Below are 27,997 nucleotides of genomic sequence, written 5' to 3'. Positions count from 1 at the left end.
AGATTGGTTTATGTTTCATCAGTCCATAGAACTCTACTGGTTTCTTTTTGTATGGTTTTGCAAACTGCAACGTGGCCTTTTTGTCTTGTTGTGAATCCTCTGAGGTTATAGTCATGAAGTCTTGATTGTTGACAAGGAAACATGTACGCCTATCTTGGAGAGCATTCTTGACTTGCTCTGCAGCCATAAAGGGTTTTTTTTCTTCACCATACAAATCATTTTGCGGTCATCCACAAGACTTCTGTGCCTTGACCTACCAGATTGTTTGCCTTATTCCTGTGTGCTCCTACTTTTTCAGAATGTACCAAACTATTGCTTTTGGAAATCCAACTTCCTTTTATATCTTTCTGATAGATTTGTTTTTTTAAGCCTCATTATTATCTTCTTCACTTGCATGGCATCTATTATATGTGATATTGAAAGACAACTCCATCTCAACCTTAATGGCAACTCTCAACTCTCAATCAACTCTCAGCCATGTGTGAGCTCATTTGTTAACACATTCTCACTCCCAACATACAGACACTTTGTAAGGACCCCTTTGCATTAGTTTTTTTATGCACTGGGTACATTTTTAGTGTAATTATTCAACGTGCAGGGTGCACTACAGAATGAATGAAGCACTAGATTTCACGGCCAGGTGTTGCCTGTTCCCTCATTATATCATGACAAATTAAGCACATAAAAGGTCTGGAGTTGATTTTCGATAGCTGTAATGTGACCTCTCAGTGCGCAGTCCAAAGAGGTGTCAATGCATATAAAGAAGCCTATCAGACATATGGCAGAAGCTTTAGGAGAGGCCAAATCAACAATCTGGTGCATTCTTTGAAGAAGGAATGCACTGGTGAGGTTAGCACCACCAGAAAGGCCTGGAAGATCATATAAAGACAAATAAAGTGATGATTGTAGAATTCTTTCCTTGGTGAAGAAAAACCCCTTCTAGACAGGTCAAGAACACTCTTGAGGAGGCAGGTGTATCATTTTCAATGTCTACAATCGAGACACTTTCATTCATGTAAATACAGAGGGTTTACTACAAGGTGCAAACTACTAGTAGCACCCAAAAACAGAAAGGCCAGATTAGACTTTGCCAGAAAAAGTCTAAAAAACCTGCCCGTTGTTCTGGAACAAGATTCTTTGGACAGATGAAAGCAAGGTTAACTTGCATGATGGGAAGAGAAGAGAATGGAGAAGGAAAGGAACAGCTCATGATCCAAAGCCACCACATAATCTGTCAGATATGGTGGAGGCAGTGCTATGGCATGGGCATGAAAACGGAATATTCTTCAATAGCCAAGTCAGTCACCTGACCTTTATTTAGCAAGCTTTTCACCTACTGAAGACAAAACTGAGGGCAGAAAGACCAACAAACAAGCAGCAACTGAAGGCAGCTGCAGTAAAGGCCTGGCAAAGCATCTCAAGGGGGTTCCATGGGTTCCAGACTTCAGGCAGTCATTGACTCTAAAAGATTTTCATCCAAATATTAAAAATAATCCTTATATTTGTAATTATGTTGGTTTGTCCACATGTTGATTGGTTTGTTTCAAATCCATCGTGGTGGTGTACATAGGCAAAATTACAAAAATTGTGTCACTGTCCAAATACTTGTGTACTTTATTCCCTGGACTTGAACTGCTTAAAATTCAATAAAAACTGGAAAAATTGGGTTTTCCACAACTTTTGACCAGTAGTGTATATATTTATATATATACACACATATATAGAGTCCAACATGCCGCATAAATTAATAAACAGTTATTTGCGAAAAATGCATTTGCAAGGTCAACAAAAGCAGCATGTCAGCATATACAACATTACAGCCTCCCACTTCCTGTGTAAACAATAACTTAATAGGCAAAATAACCGAGTTGGAGCACTTGTTGAAAGAAAATAATACAGCAGCAAGATAAGCGCTTGGTATTGTTTAAAAATTTTGATGCTAATCCAATTACAGTAGTTTTTGTACCAATACCAAAATTATATTTTAAAATACCCTACTTTGAGAAATACAGACATTTTCTACAAACAATTTTTTTCATTTAGGAAAAAAGTTGTAAAGTTCTAAATGTCTTCAAACATAAGCAGCTGTTCAGGAACTATCTGATCAAATCAAGTTAACAAGATTACAAACCTTACCAGATACACAGTGTCAGTCAGTCCTTGACAGTTTTTGACACTCTGCTAGGTGTTTTATTCCCTGCTTCACTATCCCTATGCACCTTTTTTTGCCAGAGCAACTTGTGTCTCTGAAGCACGTCATTCTCTTGTGAATGTACAGTATATAATTGCTTATATTTATTTTTGGATAAAAATTTGCCCTGGCTTCAGCCCAGATGAGACACAGTTACTGCAACGCATAGACAGTTATGGAAACCATAGTTTGACAGTTCGTCATTAAATATATTAGATTACATTGCAAGACCCCATCCCTACGTATTTACTGGCTTCATAATTGAATGCAACATAGTAGGAGTTTCTGGTTCTGAAGTGTTTTTCCCCTTAATGTGCTGCCTCTGCTGAGAGAGAGTGACCTCAACGACTGTCAAAGTGTTAAGGAACCAACACAAGGTTTAATGCCTGGAACCCCCCACCAGTCAGTTAGAACTGAGTACGTCTTTCAGATGAGAGATGAAAAATCTTCAAGAACTTCAAGCAAGTCCAGTTGCCTTTGTATAGCACTTACAAATATGGCCGTGTCTGTACACCAGTTATTGTGTGTATACATACACAGTCCACCTCTGTGGCTCGTACCGGAGTCTATATTCCATGTCACTGTGATGGGATGAGAAAACCGTTAGTTCTATAGCTGCATCGAGGATCAGTAATCGTAGCCAGGCTTCAGAGATAATCATCACTAAACAGTCTTGGATGAGTACTTGCATTGCAACCCCGAGTCTCATTTCATCTATTGCGTTTGTGAGAAGCCCTCCTTAGCCTTCTTAAGATGCTGGCTTTGCAGCCTCGTTCTGCTTCCTCTCTCTTGTGCGTCTCCGACGTCTTCCGCTCGATAGGATTAGCCACTGGGACCCTGCCCTGGCTATCTCCTCTGGGATTCCATGAGAGTTTTGGAAAACATTCTTAATGGAGTGTCGGTGTGATAGTTTGATCTGTGGCAGGTCTTGTCAGCTAAGCTACCATCTTATCCTTTCAACAGTATCATCAATGTTAGTGAATACAGAAACACCGCAGTCTCTGATGAAATAGTTCTATATGCTTAGTAAATTAGCGACCAGTTTTAATTATTTCAACTTTTCTGAAAAATTATGTTTTGTCTGTATTTTAGCATGCCGGACAGAACTAAATACTACACTACCCATGAGCCATTAGAGAAGAGGCCGGTCAGAGATGCGAATCAAAATGGTAGTGAATTTGTTGAATTCGTTGTCGTTAACAGCTGAGAACAAAACAGCGCGTCACAGTTGCTGAATTTCTCAACACCGTAATCTTAAGCTTTCACAAACCATTAGCAGCATACGAATTTTAAGCTTGGTGATTATATGTTTCTTACCAAAATGCATCTTGGGAGTCTTACTTGCAACTTTTTATCAAAGAATCAGATATTTTTTAACACAGTTCTTAATCTTTTGAACTGATGATTTAACCAAGAGACTTTAATGCCGATCCAAGCCATAGAAGTGCTCCAAATGTGAGTCATTAAAAATTGACTATTGGAAACATGAACGGGACTTTTACTTCCAGAACAGGGGCATCTGAAATAGCTACTCACACTTTGCAACTCTATATCAAATGCTGGGCTCAAGTAAAGGAGGACATGGCGAACGATTGTTGCAACGCACAGCTAGTTTCTACTGTGCATATAAATGTACAGACTTTTCAGGGACTGACCTTTCCTCTCAAAGCTTTCCTTGCGGAGGAAGCAGACCATTGCGAGGAACTTGGTGACCTCCTTCAGGTACATGACTGTAGTGTTATTCAGATGGATGATGGCCATAGACTCCTTGTCATAGGGTAAACCAGCTTCACTGTCTGTCAAACTGAAGAAGAGACACAAAAAACACACACTTCAGTGAGTAAAAAATAATACATCATCTGACACACAATACTGGCCTTGTTTCAAATACAAGGACTTCTTTTGAGGCAGCATTTTCAGTTGTTTCACTGTGCTATTACAGCTTCTTGTTTTGGACAGTTTCAAAGGAAGCACACATAATTTACTATTCACAAAAACTACAGACCTCTGATTTTGTATTCAACCACAGGACTTCCAAGATGTAGAGAGCAAAGTGGAAGGGTGAGACAGAGATTGGAAGCAGTGAAGGGAGCAGTTGAAAGGCAAATGGAGTCTGACAATTTTGACAAGAAGACGAGCAGGAGGACACAGAGAGAAACAGCACTGGACAGAAAGGATGTTTTTTCTGTTCTTGTTTTTCACTTGTAATTTATTCTGTTTTAACAAAAAAAAACAGGCAAAAGAAAATACAGTTTGAGTCATTCCATCTGATGGACGTTAATTTAGCCTTCCTGGTTTATATGTTTGGGCATCTTTTTGAACCAAAAGGGACTTTTAATTTTACAGTATATATGCAAAAGACCCCTTCACCTTTTTTCACGTTTTGTTATGTTACAGCCTTATGCTAAAATCGTTTAAATTCATTTTTTCCCTCATCAGTCTACACTCAATACCCCATAATGACAAAATGAAAACAGAATTTAGAAATTTTTGCTAATTTATTAAAATGACACTTGAAATTTAACTCAGGTGCCTCCCATTTTCACTTGATCATCTTTGAGATGTTTCTACACCTCGACTGGAGTCCACCTGTTGTAAATTCAGTTGATTGGACATGATGTGGAAAGGTGCACACCTGTCTATATAAGGTCTCACAGCTGACAATGCATATCAGAGCAAAAACCAAACCATGAGGTTGAAGGAACTGCCTGCAAAGTACAGAGACAGCTTTTCCCTGTGACTTTGGTTGCTGAACTGGAGCATCTTTCTCAAATTTTTGAACTTAACTTTAGACCTTGGAAACAAGTCTTTAACTCGTAGGTGAGTGAACAGACTGCAGATATTCATGTTTCCGGATCCGAAGGAGACAGCTTTGCAGCATCAGCTGATCTGTCATACTGCCTGCAGAGGGATAAAAAAATTTGGAAACCAGCTGACTACCTGAGGAGCGAGACAAACAGCCCCGCCAGTGTTCGGCCAAGGGTTGTGCTGATGCCACACCGGTTTCAGCCATATTACTATTGCTGTAAAGAACGGACTGCTGCGCCCTGTGACTGCTGTAAACACTGGAGTATTTGGCGAGTATTTGTTTGCTGCTGGTTTTGATTGTGCTTAGTGCGTTAGCATTAGTTTGTGTTCTATAACACTGTGGGCTGCTTGTGTTGATCTCAACAATGCGAGTAAAGCCAATGAGCTGCAGTTTCACTGGTTAAAAGACCAGTGCCAGTCCTCATGCACACTAGTTCACCTGACATGCTCCTGTGTGGTAAAATATGACAGCTTGTCGCGTCTCTCCACGGTGGCTAGAATCTTCTTTTGTTTTGCCTGCTTCTCTCTCTCTCTCTGTTTCCGGTTGTGAGGGTGAGTGAGGGTGGACTGAATTGTTTTATGTGTGTTTCTGGATTATCTCTGCACCTTTTCCTCTGTACATGATCAGGTAAGCTTTATTTTTTTAAATTGGTTCATTGATTTGTTTGCCGATCGATTGGTGGACCTGTCAGGAGTGATGGCGTCCTCCAAGACGCCACCGCCGTCTATCCGTCAGGGAGTGCGGATAGTCCCGCCGGATAGCACCGTGACCGTAGAGGAAGTTCTGCTAGCCGCCGGTGAACAGGTGGGACACGATTAGCTGTGTTTTGCCTCCAGAATAAACCGAGCGGTGGTTGTGTTCCTGAAGGACGAGCCTCAGGTGCATCGTCTGACCGAGAGCGGTGTGTTTATCAGGGAGAATTTCGTACAGGTCTCCCCGCTGTCGGTGCCCTCCACGCGGATAACCGTATCCAGTGTTCCGCCGTTCATCCCAAATGAATCGCTGGAGACCGAACTCCGCAGGTTCGGTAAATTCGCCAGTGGATTTAAGACAGCGAGTCTGGGATGTAAGGATCCCAAACTGAGGCACGTCCAGTCTCTGAGGCGGCAGGTGTTCATGTTCCTGGACTCGCCAACCCAGACGCTGGAGGTGTCTTTCAGGGTGAAGCACGGTGATGGCCACTACCTGGTCTACGCCAGCTCAGGCCAGCTCAAATGTTTCGAATGTGGAGACGTTGGTCACAAACGATTTGCGTGTCCGTATAGACAACAACTGGTGGAAGTGGCGGCGGGCGGGTCCGCCCAGGCCGGGGCGCCGGCGGTGGAGTCCGCCCGGGCCGAGGCGCCGGCGAGCGGATTCGCTTCCGTCTAAAAAAACACATCGCAACTTTGAGGAAAGAAGCAAAAAGTAAAACTGGTAGAAGGACTAGAAGCTCGCTGACATGATCATGTACCACAAGGTGTTTTTTCCTCTTTACTGTTCCCTGCTTGTCTTACGTCTGAAGTTTCAATGCGGAGCCTGCAGAAGCAGCAGCCGGTTCACGGTCAAACTGTAACAGCCAGCTGCAGGCTTCTGAGACTGCAGAGAACCTGAGCAGCTCTCAGTCTGCAGGGGCTGAGGCAAACAGTCAGATGAAAAAGCTGAAGAAGCTGCTTCCACCAGTCTAATAGTCAAAGATGATACCGAAGGACAAAGTGTATTCAGTAGCCAGGTATCAGATGCAGGAGGAGACATGGAGTATGACTCTGAGTCAGACGCTGTATCTATTGGTGAGACTCCTAACAGGAACACAAACCTCTACTCTCTAGAGGAAATAAATCAGTTCCTGGATGAAACATTCGGAAAATCTGTTAAAGTGACTGATTATTTCTGAGACACTGACAAGTTCATTAGATCTGCTGGCATATTAAAAAAACTGGTTGGGTTTGACATTTTGGACGAAAAGAAACGCTTCCGTCTAAAAAAACACATCACAACTTTGAGGAAAGAAGCAAAAAGTAAAACTGCTAGAAGGACTAGAAGGTCGCTGACATGATCATGTACCACAAGGTGTTTTTTCCTCTTTACTGTTGTCTTACGTCTGTGGTTTTTCTCTGTCCCTTCAATGCGGAGCCTCAGAATAGGGTTTCTGAAAATCAATGGTGGGAGAGACAAGCACAAAAGAGCTCTAATATCTGAGGTCTCTGCTCAAAAAAAGATTGCTCTGCTGTTTTTACAAGAGACACACACAACTCAGACAGATGAAGTAGGGTGGGGTTTATGGTGGGAGGGTTCATATGCCCTTAGCCATGGCACCAACTTCAGTACAGGAGTAGCCGTTTGGTTAAAACCAACCACAAATACAACAGTTCTGTCTACTACTGAAGTAGTGAAGGGACGGTTGCTGATGGTCAGAGCAGAAATAGCTAAATCTGTATTCTGCTTTGTCAACATATATGCCCCGAACCAGGGGGCCGAAAGAGTAGTCTTGTTCAACAAGCTAACGAAACACCATCACAACCAACTTATCATTGGTGGGGACTTCAACTGTACTGTCGACTTTACTGTGGACAGGACAAGCGAGGAACCCCACCCGCAGTCATCCCAGAACCTAAACAGCATTATAACACAACTAGATCTGCTGGACGCGTGGAGGGTCAAACATCCACAGTCCAGACAGTACACATGGGTGAGGGTCAGAGACGACACGGTCAGTGTAGCCCGACTGGGCAGAATCTATATATCCCAAAGTCTCAGCTCCAGACTGGTTGAGAGCACAATTAGTCCAGTTGGGTTCACTGACCATCACTTAGTCATTATAGATTTTTATGTTTCACCGGGTGAAAGGGTTAAATCTTACTGGAGTTTTAACAACAAACTCCTTCTAGACAGGACTTTCTGTCACTGCTTTGAGCAATTTTGGCAGCAGTGGAAAAATTAAAAAAACTGACTTCAGTTCACTGAAACTGTGGTGGGAGATTGGCAAAAACACAAATTCGTGTTTTTTGCCATCAGTACACCTGCCATTCCACTGCTAAAATCAAGTTAGCAGTGCAAGAACTTGAAGCCAACATTAGGGAAATTGAAGAGGGCTTGCATGGCAACCCAGATCCTGCTAAGGGCCAACTGTTGCAGGAAAAAAGGTTGGAGTTGAGCTCCTTACTGCAGGAGAGAATAAAAGGAGCCCTCATCAGGTCCCGCTTCCTCCAGCTGAAGGACATTGATGCTGCAAGCTCCTTCTTTTTCAACCTGGAAAAATCGGTCGCCCAACGAAAGCAGATGACCTGCCTTAGGCTGCCAGGAGGCAGAGTGACCGCTAGTCCGGATGAGATGAGGAGCCATGCAATGGATTTCTACACCGACTATACAGACTATAAGGTGCTTTCCAGAGCCTTATCAAACAGACTTAAGGACGTCCTGGAAATAATTGTAAATATAGACCAGACGTATTGTGTACCAGATAGGACAATTATGGGCAACATTTTCCTCATACGAGATGTTATTGATGTTTGTAAATATTATAATGTAAATTGTGAGATATTGTCTTTGGATCAGGAAAAGGTCTTTGACAGGGTTGATCACTCCTACTTGTTTTCTGCACTTAGGGCTTTTGGTATTGGTGATGGTTTTCTGGCTTGGGTTGGTTTACTGTATAAAGGTGCACAATGTATGGTGAAGATGGGGACGGGGCTGAGCCGGCCAATCCCTGTACAGCGAGGGATAAAACAGGGTTGTCCTATCTCAGGTCAACTATATAGCTTAGCTATTGAGCCCCTGCTGTGCAGGCTGAGAGGTCGGCTCAGTGGTCTCTCACTGCCAGACCTCGATCGTCCTCCCACTGTTTCTGCTTATGCAGACGACATTTACATCTTTGTTTCCAGTCAAGAGGATGTTTAACATCTGCAGGACACCCTGATTCTTTATGAACAGGCCTCATCTGCACGGTTGAACTGGAAAAAAAGTGAAGCTGTGTTGGTGGGACAGCAGAGGGATCAGGCAGTGCCAAGTCTGCCTGGAGGACTCCAGTAGGGGAAGGAGGGGCTGAAGGTGCTGGGAGTGTCCTTGGGCACTGAGGGCTTTCGGAGAAAGAACTGGGAGGGAGCTAGGGAGAAAGTGTGCGCTCGGTTGTCTAAATGGAAATGGCTGCTAACCCAGTTGTCATATAGGGGAAGGGTTCTGGTTGCCAATAACTTGGTCTCCTCGACTCTCTGGCACAAAGTTATCGCTCTGACGCCACCAAGGGGCCTGGTAGAGGAAATTCAGAAAGCCATCCTGGACTTCTTCTGGTCTGGTTACCACTGGGTCAGAGCAGCGGCCTTACATCTGCCTATGGCTGAAGGGGGGCAGGGATTGATCAACGTCCAGTCCAAAATGGCCTCATTTAGACTCCAGACCGCGCAAAGGCTGCTGTACAACTGTGGCCCAAGCTGGTTCGACACAGCTCGTCTGCTGCTGAGGAGAGCCGGTCAACTGGGCTACGACAAACCGCTTTTCCTCCTCCAACCGGAAACGGTGGATCTAACTGGACTTTTTACAGCTCTGTCCTGCAGGCGTGGCAGATCTTTAAGAACACACGTCGTACAAATGAAACTCTGGGCATGTGGTTGTTTGAAGAACCGTTGTTTTTCAACAACTTTATACAGACCCAGATGTTGCAGTCTGCCAGCTTGCGACCAAACTAGGACATCTGATGAAGGTGACAGCAACATCGGTGGACGACCTGGGAAGGAGGAGCAACATCACCTCTACCAGGCTGATTTACAGAGTGGTGAAGGAGGTCTGTGCTGCCCTGCCAAAAAACCTGAGAGCATTCGCAGAAAACAGAGACCTGTGCAAACAATGGAACAAAGGCTGCGAGTACAGCTTCCCCTCTCTTTCCGTCACCCCAGCTGTGGGAGAGTGGCAGGAAGGAGGAGGACAGCTGCTGACATTCACAACCCCACACCTGGACCAGTTCCAGGCTGTAGGGAAAATAGCAGCCTATCAAATCTGCGTGAAGGTTCTGAACCTGCGCTCTTTGGCGGGGATGAGGGAGTCGAGGTGGACTGAGTTTTTTGGTCCAGGCGCTTCCCCGAAAGGCAGCTGGCGGGCCCTGTACAAGCTGCCCATTGAAAAGCGGACAGCAGACCTCCAGTGGAGGGTTGTACACGGGGCGATAGCTACGAACAGATACAGAGCGCACCTGGATCCTGAGCTGGGGGAGGAGTGTGTCTTCTGCTCTCAGGAGCATTTGGCTGGTGATGCTGTTCGAGCTTTTAAAAAGGTGGTTTCAGGGTATCAGGGAGAAATTTTCTTTTGATTTGTTCATTTTTGGCCCCAGGTACAGTGCTTAAAAGAAGCACTGGACGCATTCACACAACCTTGGTGCAGAGATAGCGTGGTAGCATAACCCAGTTTGCCCCACCACCATCATCTTGCCACAGGCATGTGTTAGATCACGTCTTCCCCTTTGTCTCTCACTCTGAACATTCAAATCTGGCCGCTGAGCCTGCCATCTTTACCCCTCTCTCTCTAACCCCTCTACACGCGCGCGCAAACACACACAGACATCGCATGTACTACATGTCCACAGGTTTGCCTGTGATGGTGCTTGTGCTCATAGTTGCTTGTTGTAGCTGTGTTGTATAACAGATGTTTACTAAGTAAGGGTAATATTGATTGTTGATTAATATTACTATCATCAATAAATTCTTACACTTTAAGCAGTTGTTTGTGATTATTTGTGTATATTTCCTGTGATAACAGCTGGATCGTGACGCTCCGTGCTCGAATCAACCATTCACTTCATAAGTGTCGATCTCACAGACATCAACACTTATAGGTGAACACCCATTTGAGACTGAAATAACAGTTTGGTTATTGGTCCCTGATACCAGGACAATGGCCTGTCTTTATTAGTCCCCATTAATATTGTATGAATATTAATAATTATCCTTGATAATTATTAATAATAGTTTGCTAATATCCAAACCTGCTCCTACCAGTGCACAACATAAGATAGGTCACCAAGAATCCAATGATGGGCTCCAGAGATCCTGTGTGGAGAAGAAACTTCCACTCTCTGTCTCCCCCTTCCTCTAACAGGGCTTCACAACTATCCAAATGATTGAGGCATTAAGTGAAAACCTAACATTAGACCCTCAGCTCAGGAAGAACACTCCCACAGAACAGATTAAAAGAACTTCTAAAACTGGGTCAGGACAACCTGATTTTAAAGTTTGAAGCTCTGTTTTCTGCTGTAGGGAAATCAAAGCAAACAGGGTATCATCTGCACAGTTTACAGTCTAACCTTGTATTCCTTTAGAATGCACGTTTCCACTTTATATGTAGCAACAATAGTTCAACCAGCAATCAAAAATTCAAGACAATACCAGAAAAAAATAAATCTGGGTACTACCATTCCATCTGTATAGTATACGTTGCACATTAGTGGCAGCAATTCCATTTACCCATCTCCTTTTGATTGTGACAAAATTACATTACATTGCATATAAAGTCCATATGAAGAAGAGACAGATGTTACCAATAAATGTAAGCATGTCCCTTTTCAAGCAAAAACAAAAACCAAAAAACCAGAGTGTACAGTGCTGAACTAAAATTGCTTACCGTTGTGTGTTTGTGGCTTTTTCGGCATGTTTAGGTGTAGACTAAAAAGGTGATTTTCAGTCTGTGGTGGAAGATGTGCAGTGACTCTGCTGTTTTGACTTCAGTGGGGACTTTGTTACTTGAACCACTGCATGGCCAGAACATCCAAGAACCTTGACGAGATGAGGGACCCTAGGGTCCTTGGAGTGAAGGTAAATCGTCCAAAGGTATAGGAGTGCAATGGTTGCACGAATGTAGGGTTATACCTTAAGAAATATTTTCCACATGTTCAACTTTTCAGCGGTAGGGGGAGGGGAATAAATACTCAATGTTATTACTCGTATTTTTTTTCATGAACACACATTGCCTAAAATTCTGAGAAATATATTATTCATGGGCATTGACCAGTTAGCCAACACTTGTAATCCACACTTAAGTCTTCTAACAGCTACATTAGTCACATGTTTTAACTGTAAGACTCACGTTTTAAGGCCAGTGTTCATCATCTGTGATGTCAAAACATCCCATTTCCACACAGTCAAAGAAATAAAAAGTGCGAGAACCTGGGTACTCTGAAAAGTCCTGCACGGGTTGAGTTTTGTAAACCAGCCACAGCCATGCAGAGTTCAGGTCAAGCATACTTTTACCCACTGATACAGTATATTGTATCTACATTATTTCTGGACCTGACCTGACCCGTTAATCTAAGACCAGCAGTGTGGCTCCTAATCAAATACAAAGGCTACATTGAGTTCAAATTGTTATTTTACTTAGTATTCTTAACTAGGCTGATGTTTAATAGCACATGGCTGAAATAAAATCCTTTCTCCTGTTTATTTTACTCACATCCTGCCCACATCTGGTTTATTTTTACTTGTTACCATAAAATAAAAAAGCAACTGCAAATAACTGCAATGGTGCACTCACAGTGGTACGTGAAAAACATGAGACCATAAACCCATCATCCACAGCTGCAGCTGTACAGGCTGATGTATGATAATGATAATACTGATAATAATAATGATGATAATACTTTAGAGGTATTAAAAGAGTCTTTCGATCCAAAAAGGTATTTTCTTTGTCTAGGTTTCAAGATTTTTTCCTCAACCACAACAGAAGTGAAGAGAATTTAGTTTGTGGTGCTTTGAAATTAACATTTTAATAATTCAAAAGCAACATCTACTTCCAGAAACATTGTTCCTCTTGTACCCTATCAACACTGGATGTGTTTCAGGTGCGTTTTGCAGCCATCCATCTCACACGCTTATGGACAGATATGCCTCAGTTTTAACAACATCTCTTTCCACAAACGTTGTCCTGTTACTCTGGATAAACCACAGACGTCGCTGTGAACAGCGGTCACTATTTCCCAAGTAGTACCAGTGTTTCCCATCCATAGGCTCTACTTGGGCAGCCCGCCCAGGTAGATAAAGACCCGTCCATGTAGATAAAGTCACTTGGTTTCAATTTAGGTAAATCTCACATTAGAATGCCTAATTTCACTCTTTTCAAACTGAGTACAGTGCATTCAGTAAGTATTCCGACCCCTTCACCTTTTTTCACATTTTGTTATGTTTCAGCCTAATGCCAAAAATGTTTAAATTCATTTTTTTCCCTCATCAATCTGCACTCAATAGACCAAAGTGACAAAGCAAAGAATTCTAGATATTTTTGAAAATGTATTAAAAAAGCAAAAACTGAAATATAACATTGACATAAGTATTCAGACCCGTTACTCAGTAATTAGTTGAAGTACCTTTGGCAGTGATACGTATAAATGAGTTTATAATCTTTTGTTTTCACCTCATCTTCAAATAAAATCACTTCACTGTAACTGCCTGCCTGCCTGCCTGCCGGCCTACCTGCGTGTCTCTGTTTGGGTTTTCCCTGCCTTTGCTCCATACACCCACTGTGACCCACTGACATAAACACCGGTAATGATTTATCATAATGAGCTAATATCGGACACTAGATGTGGTCTGATAAGATGGCCTGACTTGGCTTTTTTGTGAAGGCTTTGATCTCTGAAGCATTAATCTCTGAAGCCTAAAATCCACTCTTGAATGTATATAAATGTCTATATACGATATTTATTGATAAATGTCATAAAATGAAAAATATATTTCAGTAGTTACTGACTTTGTCTTCATGGACATACTTGACATAATTTCCAACATTTTTTCTAAAACACAAAATATCTGGGCTAAACAACTTTAATAAAACACTGGAAACGTCTCTGCTAAGAGAAAGACTACTGGAAGATAATTTGACTTCACTGGACAATGAATGCATGACAGTAGTGGGATAGAGCTGCGGAGCAGCACAGCTGTAACCAGTAGACATTAGGGGTAAGTCTGAAGAAAATAGACTTGAAGCATAAAAATACACTTCTGGTTCTCATTACATGTGCAAAGCAAAAGTAAAACCCGGGCTGTTAAACAGCCAGTCTATAGATTGAAACCAAAGAGTAGACACATAGACATGTGAGACATGAATGACTATCACATCACATAGGCTGGGGACATTGTTTTGGGAAAAAGATGTTGCTGCTGAATATTTTAAAATGTAGGTTTTAAATGCTCGGGGTGCCACAAACTAAATTCTCATCTCCACTGTATTAAAGTGGTGGCAGAAAATGTTGAGAAAAATGTTTTTTGTAATCTGGGTGAATCAACGTTTTAGCTGCATTACTTATGTGCAAGGGTACTTTAATGCCACAGTACACTGTAAAACTGTATCAGGACAGGTTCATCCATCCATGGTCATGATGTACTTCCTAGGAAACGATGTTTACTTTCAACAAGATGATTCTGTCCTTCACGGTGTCAGAAATGATTCAAGGAACATTCAGGTGAAAGAACATACAGTAAACGTTCTCCTCGTCAAGGCAGTCCAATGCGAAAACTTTGGGATGAACTTGAATGCAGCATCACTGGAAGGGAACATCAACCCATGAAAGTTTAAGCACTACCGGAGCATTCACATACAGTTACAAAAAGGGAGGCTCTCTCTTGTATCTCTCAAGCTTGAAGCTTGTGGGCATGTTTAGTATTGAGTGCGTAATTTTGCAGTACATACTCAGCTCCAAATGGAGAGGTATTTTTCTCACACTGAGACTATACTGCCATACAGTGAAGTAGATAATTTCCCCAATGAAGCAGTTCCATGCATCGTTTCTCTTATTGAAGCCCTGCTAACTCCTTGAAGTTATATTTTAAAGAATCCGTAGGCCACTGACAATGATGAGCGGGTTTTCCATCTAGTTGTACTTTTACATGGTTGAGTGGAGTAGAAAAACAACTCTGTGCTTCTATTTTACAGACATTTAATAGGTATTATTGGTTGCCTCCAGGTTGTCTCTCCCATGTGTCAGAGGACATTTACGCAAAGTTTATCCTGTTTTCAACTTTCCCACAACATGCCATTGTTCCTCTTTTGAGGCTTTGAGTCAGAGAGGGTGGTACCAGCATGTTTTCGGGGTTCATTTCGCCATCAATTGCATCACTGCTGCATCTAGAGTTTGAGTCAGTACATTGAACGGGACATGATGCATGCACGGTCACTGTTGCTGGTCACTTTTGTAAAAGCGAAAATTTATTGCAGCTGATCTCAGGACTAAAGGGGTTCCATCAGCACACTGAACAGGAGATTCAAGGATTCATTTACTTTTGAGGTAGTGTTCTTACCAACATGTGATGGGTATTCAGGGCGATAAGGTGTTTGTGAACCATTTCTAGTTGTAGTATTTACCTGAATGATAAGATTTTCAGCAGAATGCTTTCTTTTTCTTTAACAGGTTTTGGAAACTCATGATAACAGTTTGGGGAAATTGAATAAATTTCATGAAACGTGTCTAAGTAGCTGTGAAGAACTATAATAGTTACACAGGGAATTATTTTTACAGCAGGCATCAATCCCCACTTCACAAGGGAAAACAGACAGCACCAAGCTGAGCTTCTATTAATTATGAATTGCTTATATCTGTACCTGAGGCATTGCTGGCAACAAACACATCATACAGTAGAAATATGAGGGGAAAAAAAGCATCTCTATGCAACAGATGCCGGATTAAATGTAATTATAAAAATGAATTAAATGCTCACTCTCACTTAATCTCATGTTGTCATGGCCATTAGCCTAGACGTGATTCCGCGAGCCAAAGAATAGAAATATGCACAGCTAATGTCAGTTTGGTGAAATGTGAATTTATCTTTGTAGTGAAAAAAAAAGAAGAAATAATTGCATTTCACTGACAAAAGAGTTGGCTCCATTTGTTGGCCAAGGAATATTTTTAGTGACATTTGAGCTTTCCAAATGTGTAGCATGCCAGGTTTCTCACATCACAGGAGCTAATTAATTTAATGAGGTGAAAAAAGACTCTGTTCACTAAAGTCTCTAATTAAGCATAATATCTCACAATGTTTTGTCACAATAATGACGGTAACCTTCTGCAATACAATCTACTGATTTATGTGCAGGTCCAACTGTTCCTTTCAATGTTTCCACACTTATTAATGCTGAACAAGTTCTGGACACAGGTGAGTGTAGACACCATGGGGGGTTAATTAAGCAGACAGTTTCGGTTAAATGAGTGTTGTGTGTTCACAAAGAGAACATAATCCACAGAGATCTGGCATCCCCCTTCATCCAGGACCAAAAATTGAAATTAGGAGGGATCCTGTTTGTGCCCCCGGCCTCACATTCCCCAAAACAGCTGTGATAAGTTAAATATTCACTCACTTCAGGCCAAGTGTGGCCTAGTTCAGTTAAAACCCCCAGCTGTGATGCCAATGGTAAATCACACACACACAAACACACACACAGCCCTCTATTATCTGGACAATATATATAGGTCAAACAAGGATCACCTGGTCTGGGGCAGGCATCGTGACCACAAGTCATTCAGAATTAAGTTTGGGTGGTTCTATGGTTCTATTAAATGCCTGTGTGTTCCCAGCCCACATCACCAAAATTTTGTAGATGAACCCTTTCCACTATAGCCTTATTTCTTTGATTCTGTCTACACATGTGCAGGACTAGACACCATCTTCTATGGTGACTGAGAAGCTCAAACCCCTGAAAAAAAGCAAATGCGACAAAACAGAAGCAATTGAAGAAAAGATTTCAACAACAACTACATTCCATTCAGAAATCTAAATTTATGCCATATGGGAGTTACAATAATTACCAGTTTCTGACTTGAAGTGGTCATGTTAACGTCAAAGTCATAATTATAACTGCGAAGGCTCTGACATAATAAAATAACCTTGGTTTAATGAATGTTGAATGGTCATTTCACAGTATTTTTAAACCTCACAAGACAAACTCTGTAACTATGCATCCAATGATGTGAACACTGGCAAGTCATAAACATGGGAATTTTTCCCATCTCTACAATCTATTCCATATGACTTGAATATGAAAATTATTGTAACTTATATAGTGGACTGAAATTATGCCACATTGTATGAAAAAGCAATGTACAGTAAATGTTCGTGCATTCCACAGACAACAAATAAGAAAGGGATGACTTTAAGAGTGCCCAAACAGCCTTTGACTAATTACTCTGTTTTTACTGTTTCCCCAGAAACATCTGCTGTGTTTCTGTGTTTTTCAGCATAATTGGGTGCCAGAGCTGCTGTTACGTTTGGTCCAGTCCCTTTATAAGTGGCATGAGAGCTGTTTCTGTACTCCTGTCAAGAAGTCAAGCAAACCAGCATACACTGGTACAGTTTTAGGTCAAGTGTAAGGAGGCTTGGATGAGAATTCAGCAACTGTAAGTCGGAGGCCATTGTACTCTCTTAAAGATAATGAAAGTATCTTGCTCACAAGAGACAGTAAAATGGACCAGAGGAGTTACAGATGGATTGGTGATGTGGGTGTTACACTGGACTGCAAAAGAAGGAGTAGTCTTTGCACATTCGACAGGTATGGAGGAGTAAAAGCAATAATTCAAAACAAAGTACAATTGCCAACTCGCGGTTGTATGCCTCCGCCAACCAGTCAAGTTGCACTTTACGTTCATATTATCCAGACTCATATAATATATGTAATTGTTACAGCCCTAGTGACGTGGATTGTTTGTTTATGTGTTACTCTCCTCTCTCCTGTTCCTCCTCATGTGGAGCAAGTCAATCACCCACAGTTGACTCCACTGACTGATCCAGAGATCTACTAAGAGTGAGAGAGGGAGACCAGTCAGTGGGCCATGTAGGAGTTTGTGTACTATGGCTGTGTGTTTCAATACCAAGATCGGGTCAATCGGACACTGATTTATTATTTTGCTTTATTTATTTTGTTGAAAAACCGAAACCGGCATCATTGTCGTCGGGCCATGGCATTGGGTGTCATCGTGTCGTGTCATGCTCACATCTACCGCAGGTATACAGGTGAGTTTTTGTGAATGGGCTATCCTGTTAGCCTGGCCTAGCAGCGGCACTGCAGGCTAAAGGTGTTGTTCATTTGTTTGCTTCACAGTTAGTATGGTTGCGTTTGTGTTGTCTGAGTTCGTGGCCAATCCCACTGTGAATCAGCTGTGTGAAATTGCATTATGGTGTCCCTGTTTCCAGCACTCTTATTAAAAAGGAACTGAAAGCTTCTCTACTGGAGGGCTAGTTAATGAAGGGGTTCTTCCTTTACCGGTGTCTGCTGTACCTTCCGGTGTTGTGGCCGGTGGTGTGGCTGCAGTGTCTTTGGCTGAGAGTCACTTCTCTGGTGGAGGAGCCACCCTAGCAACCGCCGGTTAGCTTCACTCCTGGTTTACATGTTGTGGCAGAGGAAAAACTAGTTACACTGCCGCAGTTTGATCCTTTTTCTGTTGAGTCCACTTCTAGTTCTAAGGTGGATGCACAGTTGAAAGTTTGTCTTGCTTGCCTCCAGTTTGAAAAAGAGGAGCAGGAGAGGGAATTTTAGCTTCGCAGGGAGTCAGAGTGGAAGACATTAGAGGCAGAGATGGCAATTAAAATGCTACAGTTGGAGCTGCAGTAGGGTTCAGGTTTTGCTGGAACGGGTAAGTTGTCTCCGTCTAGCTCTGCAGTTGCATTTGATGTTAGTAAAAACATTCCTTTAGTCCTGAGTCTGAGGTTGAAACCTATTTCACTACGTTTGAATGCATAGCCACTTCATTAAGATGGCCGCCGGATGTGTGGGCCATTTTGCTATAGTGCAAATTAACTGGTAAAGCTCAGGAAGCATGGCTTATATAGCACCTTTCTAGTCTTATCGACCACTCAAAGCTTTTCTATACAAACAATGTTTTCTATGCACACACATTCATACAATGATGATACATCTGGGGCAATTTAGGTTCAGTATTTTGATCAAACCACCGACCCTCTGGTAAGTTGACAACGCACTCTACCTCTTAAGCCACAACTGCCCAGGATGCGCTTCACTTTCTGCTACAGATAGCCTGGTGTATGAAAGACTTAAGGTTGCTAAGGCTGCCAGCATATGAGTTGACCCCGGAAGCTTATCGAAAGCATTTCAGGGGTCTTAAGAAAACCCCCAGTCGGACATATTCTGATATTGCAAGGGAGACAGGGCTTCTTTTTGATCGCTGGTGTTCGGCTGGTAAATTAGATGGTTTCCGTTCGGGAGTTACTGTCCCCTCCCTCCACAGCAAGCTGCTGTGTTGGCAGATAAGTTTGCTATTACCCTCAAAAACAGCTTTGTGAAGTGTGACATTTTTCCCTCCTTGATTACAAAGACTAGACCGTAGACTAGACCGTGATGTGTGCTTCAACTCGGTTTCCTAAGGCAATACCATTAAGGAAAGTTACTGCGTCAATTGTTAGTAGAGTACTAATAAAGTTCCTTACTACTTTTGGGTTGCCATGTGTGTTACAAACTGATCACGGTACAAACTTCCTGTCTAAAACCTTTAAACAGACTCTGGAGTTGCTAAGCATTTCAAACTCAGTGAGTAGCGCTTACCATCCAGAGTCACAGGATGCACTAGAGCACTGGCACCAGACTTTGAAGTCCATGTTGCAGAAGTACTGTTAATTGGGATGAGGGTCTGCCATTCATGCTTTTTGCCATACATGATGCAAAACAAGATTCACTTGGGTTCAGTCAAGCTGAACTTGTGTGTGGTCACAATGTGCGTGGCCCATTGAAGGTGTTACAGGAACAGTTTAGGTCTGGTGCCTCCTCTGAAACTAATGTGTTGGACTTTTTTTCACAGTGCAGAGTGCGGTTGCATAATGCAACTTCCCTGACAAGGCAGAATCTCTCCTCCTCCCAGGGCAGCATGAAGAAGTGGTTTGACTGTAAAGCAGTGGTGCATCAGTTTAATCCCGGTGATCAAGTGCTTGTGTTGTTGCCAGTGCCTGGGTCTGCCCTAGCAACTCGATTTCTGGGCCCACATGAGGTGGAACAGCAGGTTTCTGATACAGATCAAAACATCCTCACTCCTGAGTGTAGGAGGAAGATAGTTATGTCATGTTAACATGCTTAAGCCTTACTTCCCAGGAGACACTTCTCTGGTGAAACACAAAAGTAATGTACAGATCAGATATGTATGCTCGAGCAGACACAAGAATTTTAGTTGGACTTTTATCCCTGCTGAAAAAAGGGGTGCATTTTCTTGATCACCTGAAAATATGAGCTATATGTTGAATATAACATGGCTAACATCAGTTCTGTTATAATTATATTTAATATTTACTTTATATTATATTTAATTATTATATTATTTTGCAGCTTTCAACAGATGTACAGTTTAAGCACCTCATTATTTGTTATAAAATGAGGACTACTTCACTTTATAGTCACAAAACAGATAATTTTCACTTTGATACTGATTATGAGATAAATATTGAGAAGCTGTCTCCTGATTCCTTCATGATAATGGAAGAATGCATATGTTATCTGCTGGAGCAAACTAATTCCCTTTTCAGGTTGTAAATCAACTCTGGCCTACAGAAACACACAGATCTAGATTAGGACCTAATTATACTCCCAGCTGGAGTGATAATTGAAGTGAAAATAGAGAGCTGATCGGAGAGGATCTGCTCTATATTCTGCTCGGAGATCAGAGTAGAGAATGTGGTTTTTGGCTATACTTCAGATTCAAATCTGCACTACTATGATATCCAGTATGCCAATTCACTCCAGGATACTTCAGCTACTCTAACAACTACTGCCTCATCTCAAGGCTCTGATGCTTTCACCACTGGTGAACTGTGCAGACATCAGTACACATACATCTACAGTATTTATCCTGTCACAATTCAGTTGAAATTAGACGTATGTGAGGGTTGTCTTCATGCGCCGTTAGTAGAAAACCCTTATAAAAATTGTATGTCTTACACTTTATCTACAATGGAAAACTAAATAATTTTGCATATATTTGATCATTTGTAAAGGTGTTTTCAGACAGTGAGTGGTTGTTGCTGACGCCATTGTTTTCAATGTAAACACAGCGCCAAGGTCAGCTGCTGTCAGCAAGGAGGGGGAGCATGGCTGCTACTCTCGTGAACACTCACGGTTCTTTGCCACTGCCATTGGAGTGTAAGATGGCTCAACTTTTTCAATTTGGCACCCCAGTTTTCCGTTTGACAGTTTTATGGTATCTGAATTATCAGTAGAGAACAGACATCTCAATGTAGGGAAATGGTATTTCAGCAAGATCAGCTTCAAACTTTGATTATTCAGTGTGGGAATGAATGAACAATGTTCATGATAGTGTTAACAAAACTTGCTGTATTAAATGTGTCTGATTGCAAACCATTCATCTATTTAAAACTACAACCTGCTCTATTTAGCTGCATGATGAGATTGTACTTGGTGGATAGTGTACGGTAGCAGCCTTTGGTGTACGGCTTGGTGGGATTGGATGTAGCCAGGAGCCATGGTGATGGCGTTGTGCCCTGCTGCCACCTAGCAACACAAAATGTTGCCATGTTGGTTGAGAAACCTTGTTTGTAAATTAGATTTGAAGGGCAGTTGGATGTTACAACTACTAGGGATGTGCCAGATCAGTTGACTAAACGATAAAACGTTGCTGCCCTCGCTAGTTCGCAAGAGAAATGCTAGTCAGTTAAATTAATTATCAATATTTAACTAATGTACAACGTCGGTTAACTCTAAGATGTTACACAGCCGCACGCCACACTTTCATCAGCCCCCCTCTCCCTTAGTGACCGGATGTTGGAAGCCAGCAAGGTGTAAAGTGGGACAGATGACATCTTGTAAAACCAGCTTGTTTAGGCAGTATTTTGATCTAGAAAAAGGAAAATAAGGTTGTATGTAGGCCAGGTCAGAATAAACTGGCCTGTTGGCACTGGACCGAAGAAATGTGTAACCACATTCAGTACAGGCATGTGGACTGAACCTGCAAGAAAAGAAGGCTGCTGGTGCTAGTACTGCTAACATTAACCACACTGGGCAAACCAATATGACATTGTTTACCCACAGATGCTGTGATCCCGCTTAGTTCCTGATTAAATTGTGCTAAATTCTGACAACTTTAGTGTTTTCCTACTTTTAGACTAGTTGACTAAATTTAAAGTACCGTTTAATCGACAGAGAAATTAGTTGTTACGAACATCTCTCTATCTGTATTAAATGACCATTAGATGGAAAGTGTCATACTGTGATATTTATAACAGGTTGACACTTCCACCATGAATATATAAACTTTAATTGGTATACTGGAATATTAAATAGATATGTGTTGTCTCTAACAGCATTTCTTTGTTTTCATCTTCATTTTCATATGAAAGCAAAAATATGACCAATATTAACTTGCACTGAAGACCAGGAATAACTTGTTCAGTATAAATCAATTCTTGACTGACCTTCTATTTTGTCATGTATTTTATTCTTTTGACATTTAGGAAGTCAACACCATTTCTGTGGAGCTGCAAAATTTGTTTGTATTTTGTGACATTTCAGAAGTTTTTATAATTCTCTTGAGCTGGAAACAAACATGGCTGGTGTTATATTTTGTTGAGTGTCTATTGGCTTACCCATAGATGCAGGAGATGTCAATGACCACGTCAATCATGTCACAACACAGTTCATACGTCTGCATGTCCACTGGACTGCTGTCTGTGGCAATAGAAATCTTACTGACCACATCAAACAGGAAGGCTTTCTCAATACCTGAGTTCTGAAAACAGAGGCAGACACAAAGAAAAGAGAAACGAAGTGCAAGTCATTAATTTTACCATGCCAACTTCAGGTGATCATTACAAGTTTCCCATGACTAAGATTACATGCAGGGAGTTTACTATCCTTCAATTATGATGGACTTCCTGCCTGGAATATGGACACACTCTGGTTATATAAGGATCGGATGGCTTGTAGTAACAGCCCTGGTACTCCATACTCTTGTAGTGCACCCCCCCTACAAAACTTCCCCAAGGGACACAGTCATAAGCCTTCTCCAAGTCCACAAATCACATGTAGACTAGATGGACAAATCCCAAGACCCCTCCCATAACCTTGCATGGCCAAAGAGTTGGCCCATTTTTCCATACCCTGGTCAGAATCCATATTGTTCTTCCTAGATCTGAACCTCGACCATTCGTCTGAGATTACTTTCTTGCACCCTGGCACAAGCTGAGCAGTGTCATACCCTGATAATTGGAGCACAACTTCCGGTCCCCCCTTTTAAATATAAGAACCACAGCCCCCATCTGCCAGTCCACAGGAACGGTCCTTGACCCCCATGAAGAAGTAGGTCAGCCAAGACAGCCCCACAATGTCCCGATGATTAAACAAGCATTTACCAGGACAATTTCTAATGTACTATATGGTAATATTAAGGGAACCTCAGTAGTAATCCTCAAAACAAACACTGCCTCCACAGTAGTCCATAGTGAATAAAGAGATGAAAAAATAGATGACTAATATGGAATTTCAAAATAAACACTTCTCTCTTTCTTTCTATATTTTCATTTTATTATTATTTTATTTTATAATAATTTTATTATATGCTCAGGTTCCCCCTTGCCAGGCAAAACATAAACTGGGGGTTCATCCAGGATCCCTCATGTTTTGTCAGGTAAGCTTGGTAGGCCTATGTTTTTTTTTTTTGCATTTTTCTGGATGATAGTTGTCTCTGGAGTGGCACTGTGGAATTTGATTTGGACAGTTTTCCAAGAAACCCTACATTATAACACCTAAACAAATTTAATAAAGTGGACTTGATGCTCAGTGCTAACCTGTTCAATTTGCAAATGCCATTAAATCCAAAAAAAAGAGGATCTGAGACAGTTCTTGGTTGAGAGGCTGGGGGAGAGGGGTTTGTTTGGGAATCTATCCACTACAGAGGGAGCAGGGAAAGCTGATGTGGAGCTCCGAGATCCTGTGCCACCTGTCATGACCACTCCTACAGATTCTTCCATTACGTCAGGGATGTTGGCTGAGGTGCTCCGGCTGACACTCCACATTAAGGAAATGGAGGTGTGAAATCAGGATTTAGAGTTGGAGGCTATGCAAATAAGGGTGAGAGCTCTAGAGCTGAAACACCAGCCTAGTGTTGCTCCACATTTACCTATCACACAGTAAACCCTGCACTGTCCCCGAAAAGAGCTTTGATGTGAGCAGGCATATTGCACTGTTGGATTTGTATTTTAACACATATGAGCGTGTTGCAGCCACTTTGAAATGGCTAAAGGATGTTTGAACTTTATTGCTTCAGTGTAAATTGATGGGGAAAGCTCATACAGAATTTGAACTATGATATTGTTAAGGTTACAGAGTTACATGCCTATGAATTAGTGCCTGAAGCATATAGACAGAAATTTAGAAATTGTGGAAAAATGTCAATCAGAATTATGTGAAGGTCATGCGTTAAAAAACATTTTTATTTTTTGATTATTGGCGTGTAGCCAGTAAAGCCAACGATTTTGCAAAGCTGCAAGAGCTTGTGCTTTTGGAAGAATTTAAAGTGTTTGCCAGAGCACACTGTTGTTTATTTGAATGAACAAAAGGTTGCGGCTTCACACAGTTACTCTCTCATCCCCCTAGGTGTCTGGCACAGTGCGAGTCGCTGTGCAGGATCAGCTACCTATTTCAGGGGTTGATCTCATTCTCAGGAATGATTTGGCTGGAGAAAAATTCCTGCTTTTCGTGACATGTGCCCGGGCTTGTGAGCTTGGTGATTTAGCGGATCTTTCTGATTCTTTTTTGAATGCGTCGGGCTGCGCACCCTGGCCTGTCCAGGTGGGTGTAAGCATGGTGGAGCAGGTATGTGATGGCATCACCTGCTCTGACAACCGGTTGGTAGGTGAACTGGAGGGGGTCTGATGAAGGCTTGACCAATGGCCGGAGAGAATCGAGAACCAGTCTTTCAACAGCCTTCATGATGCGTGAGATCAATGCTACTGGTCTGTAGTCAATGACGGCACACAGATGGGCCTTCTTTGGTACAGGAACCAGAGAGAATATCTTCCACAACCTTTTCCAGACATAAACTGAGGTTAAAACACAGGCCTTGAGCACCCTAGGGCTGAAGCCGTCGGGACCAGCAGCCTTTTCCGGGCGGAGTCTACTCAGCACCCTCCTCAATGGTATCAAATGCTGCACTAAGATCTAACAAGACAAATACAGAGCAGGTCCAGGTTTCTCCTCTGGTAGTGCAGTCCATAAACTGAGTGAAAGTGAGGAGAGTCTTGACCAGTTCCACGTTAATTAAGTCTGTTACCAGAGGGGGGAATGTAAACAACAAATAAGATGGCACGTGAGAATTCCCTGGGTATGTAGTATGGCTATAGCCCCACAGTTAACAGTTCAATATCTAGGCTATAGAAACATTCCTTTACAGAAATATGAACAGGGTGGCACCATCTTTTGTTAATTAAAGCTGCAACTCACTGCCTTTTTTTTTTCTGCTCTCAGATTTATTCCTGTCTGCCAGAAACATCTGAAAGCCTGAAACTCAACATCAGCAAAACAAAGGAGTTGTTAGCGGACTAAAGGAGGGACTCCTGTCACTCCCCTTTCCATTAGTGGAGAGATGCTGGAGATGGCACAGGAGTAATACCTAGGTGTCTACTTATCCACTTGTTCACTTGGACCCCCCGGTATTTGTGGACCAAACCAGGGAATCTGCGACTCTCTACAGGAGCCGACTGGTTTTCCTGCAAAGACTCCAATCCTTCAACATCTGTGCCTCCAGGCTATGGACGTTTCATGAGTCTGTGGTGGCCAGTGCGATTTTCTGCGCTGTGTTTTGTTAGGGCAGTAGCCATAGGGTGGCCAACACCAACAGACTCAAGAAACTTATTTAGAAGGCTGACTCAGTCCTGGGGAAGGAGCTGGACCCTCTGCATGTAGTCACAGAGAGGATGTTGTCAAAACTCCTCTCTGTCATGGACAACGTCTCCCACCCTCTACACAGTGTTCTGGTTAGCCGCAGGATCCCGTTCAGCAGACTCAGACGGACTAATTGCTCCTCTGAACACCACAGGAGGTCCTTCGTTTCTGACGCCATCCAGTTATACCATTCCTCCTCTGTCTGGACACCTCCATCAGTGCTCTGTTGGTACACTACTGTTAATTTACTTGTGATCCACATCACACTTTTCATTCAGTTTACCTTTGCACATTAAAGTTAACTTACTGTTAAATTACAGTTAATCTACTTTGCACATTACCACTTTGACTTTTGTCCATAAGTGATTGTAACTCACACATTACTTTTACTTTTTGCAGATTTCCATTTGTACATCTTTATAATTATTCAATTTAGAGTAGTTTTTGCTTTTTTTTTACATCTTTTCTCCTGTTTATGTTAGGGAGGTAGGTAAAATGCCTGTAATTTCTTTTTTTTCTCTTTTTGTTGAAAATTGGTAAGTTAATTGTTAATATTATAGGTTTTTTTTGTTTGTTGTTTTCCCTGCTTGGCTGATTGATGATAAATAAATTCTGTTTGGAATGCAAATCTGCGGTGGCTCTGGTCATCCTTGGGAGTGGGGAAAGAAAAGGAATAATTTTATGATATGCTCAGATTCGGCCAAGCATAACAGACAGAGCTGGCCTTTTCATATCTCTGTGTGCAGGCCTCGTATACCCATGGTGAGCAGCTTTTCCCAGCTGCTGGATATACAATCACACCACAGTGATCACACAAGTTGCCAGAGATTGCTGACACACTGATCTTCCTTCAGAAAAGTTGATTTAATTTTTTTAGTTAAATGATTTTGACATCAATTTTCTAATGTATAGTTGTTGACTTTATGTAATTGTAATGTTTATTTTTAATTTTGACATGGTTACATGACCCTATTCAGTGTCACTGAAAGCCAATGATAGAAACACTAACCATTACTGCTTTATGCACATCGGCTTACAATGAAATGATTTAATTGGCCACACTTGAAGGTCTACATAAACAGAGCAGGATGTAGCAGAAAAAACAACAGCAAATGAACTGCAATGGCGTTTAAATGGGTAGTTACTTGGTGGTGCCACTGGTATATATTATCTGCGATGCAGCATTGCACATAAATGATTCTGTGGCAATTTTTTTTTTTTTTTTGCAGATAGTCTGAGAAACAGACATGCTACAGGCACAGGAGCACAGAGAGACAGAGATAATTGAAACAGCAATTTCTGACTGCCATAGTGATCCTTGATATTTTCACAGAATGCCGTTCAGATCTGGAGTTGTGTCGTACTATTTCTATCCAATATTTTTCTGACAACCAAGTATATAGACAGCATACAGTCCATCTCATCAACATTTTCCAGTACAGCTATAATAAAACCTAAAACCTAATTTCAGCAACACAGAATATCAAAAGTAGAGAGACTTTTTGCACCAATGACACACAGTGATAGAGGGAGAGTTACACTCTCAAAGAAAAACACACATTTCTGCAACAACAGCAGCCTCAGGTGTCCACAACATGTTACAACCCCGAGACCTCTTAACATGTGTGTTGTCCAAACACATGTCTAGAGGCTCAGGTTTATCTGTTTACCTGGACCAGTGGTTGAGTCTCTTCCTAGTTAAGGCATCTTGAACAAGGTTGTCCCAGGTAAATATGAGCTTTCAGTTTCACATTATGAAATGTAACAATATATTATATATTTGAACTCCTCCATTATAATAGCCTGATGGAGAATAAATCTTGTAAGATATCATTTCCTGATAAATAGAATACACTGCTCACAAGATGGCTCCATTAACACATGCTATGATCCAAGTCACGTGTATTTAGGACCAAACTCATTAGCAGCCCATTTAATGTCTAGGTAAGTTTAAAGGTAACGGAAAATTACGCACTGTCTGTTAACAACTCCCTTTCAATTGTATTTTCTTAAGAGATACTAGATTGTAATCTGTTGTCTTCAAGGCTCAACATTCAGTTAGCAAGAGGAAATCTATTACTGTGAGGCCATACAAAGTTTTGATTTTAATTCCAAGGTTAAAACTTTAAATATGACAGTTAAAACAATACTAAGTGCCCTAG

General features: G+C 41.8%; 1 protein-coding gene across 3 annotated transcripts in view; it reads right to left on the bottom strand.

The window, feature by feature from the left end:
• The window catches only part of rragd (ras-related GTP binding D), a 59,916-nt gene that overhangs the window by 9,913 nt on the left and 22,006 nt on the right, over positions 1-27,997 (bottom strand). For 2 of the 3 annotated variants that reach the window (XM_040137108.1, XM_040137106.1), the window contains exons 5-7: positions 22,541-22,683; positions 3,847-3,995; positions 1,702-2,772 (exon numbers count right to left, since the gene is read on the bottom strand). In XM_040137108.1, coding sequence (XP_039993042.1) covers positions 2,618-2,772; positions 3,847-3,995; positions 22,541-22,683 — 447 coding nt within the window. In that variant the 3' untranslated portion in view covers positions 1,702-2,617. Of the gene's footprint in view, positions 1-1,701; positions 2,773-3,846; positions 3,996-22,540; positions 22,684-27,997 lie in introns of those variants that run through there. The other variant, XM_040137107.1, reaches the window with a different exon arrangement.

Source organism: Xiphias gladius, chromosome 10 (assembly GCF_016859285.1).
Source record: "Xiphias gladius isolate SHS-SW01 ecotype Sanya breed wild chromosome 10, ASM1685928v1, whole genome shotgun sequence".
Lineage (NCBI taxonomy): Eukaryota > Metazoa > Chordata > Actinopteri > Istiophoriformes > Xiphiidae > Xiphias > Xiphias gladius.
This window is presented reverse-complemented; position numbering and strand designations above follow the sequence as displayed.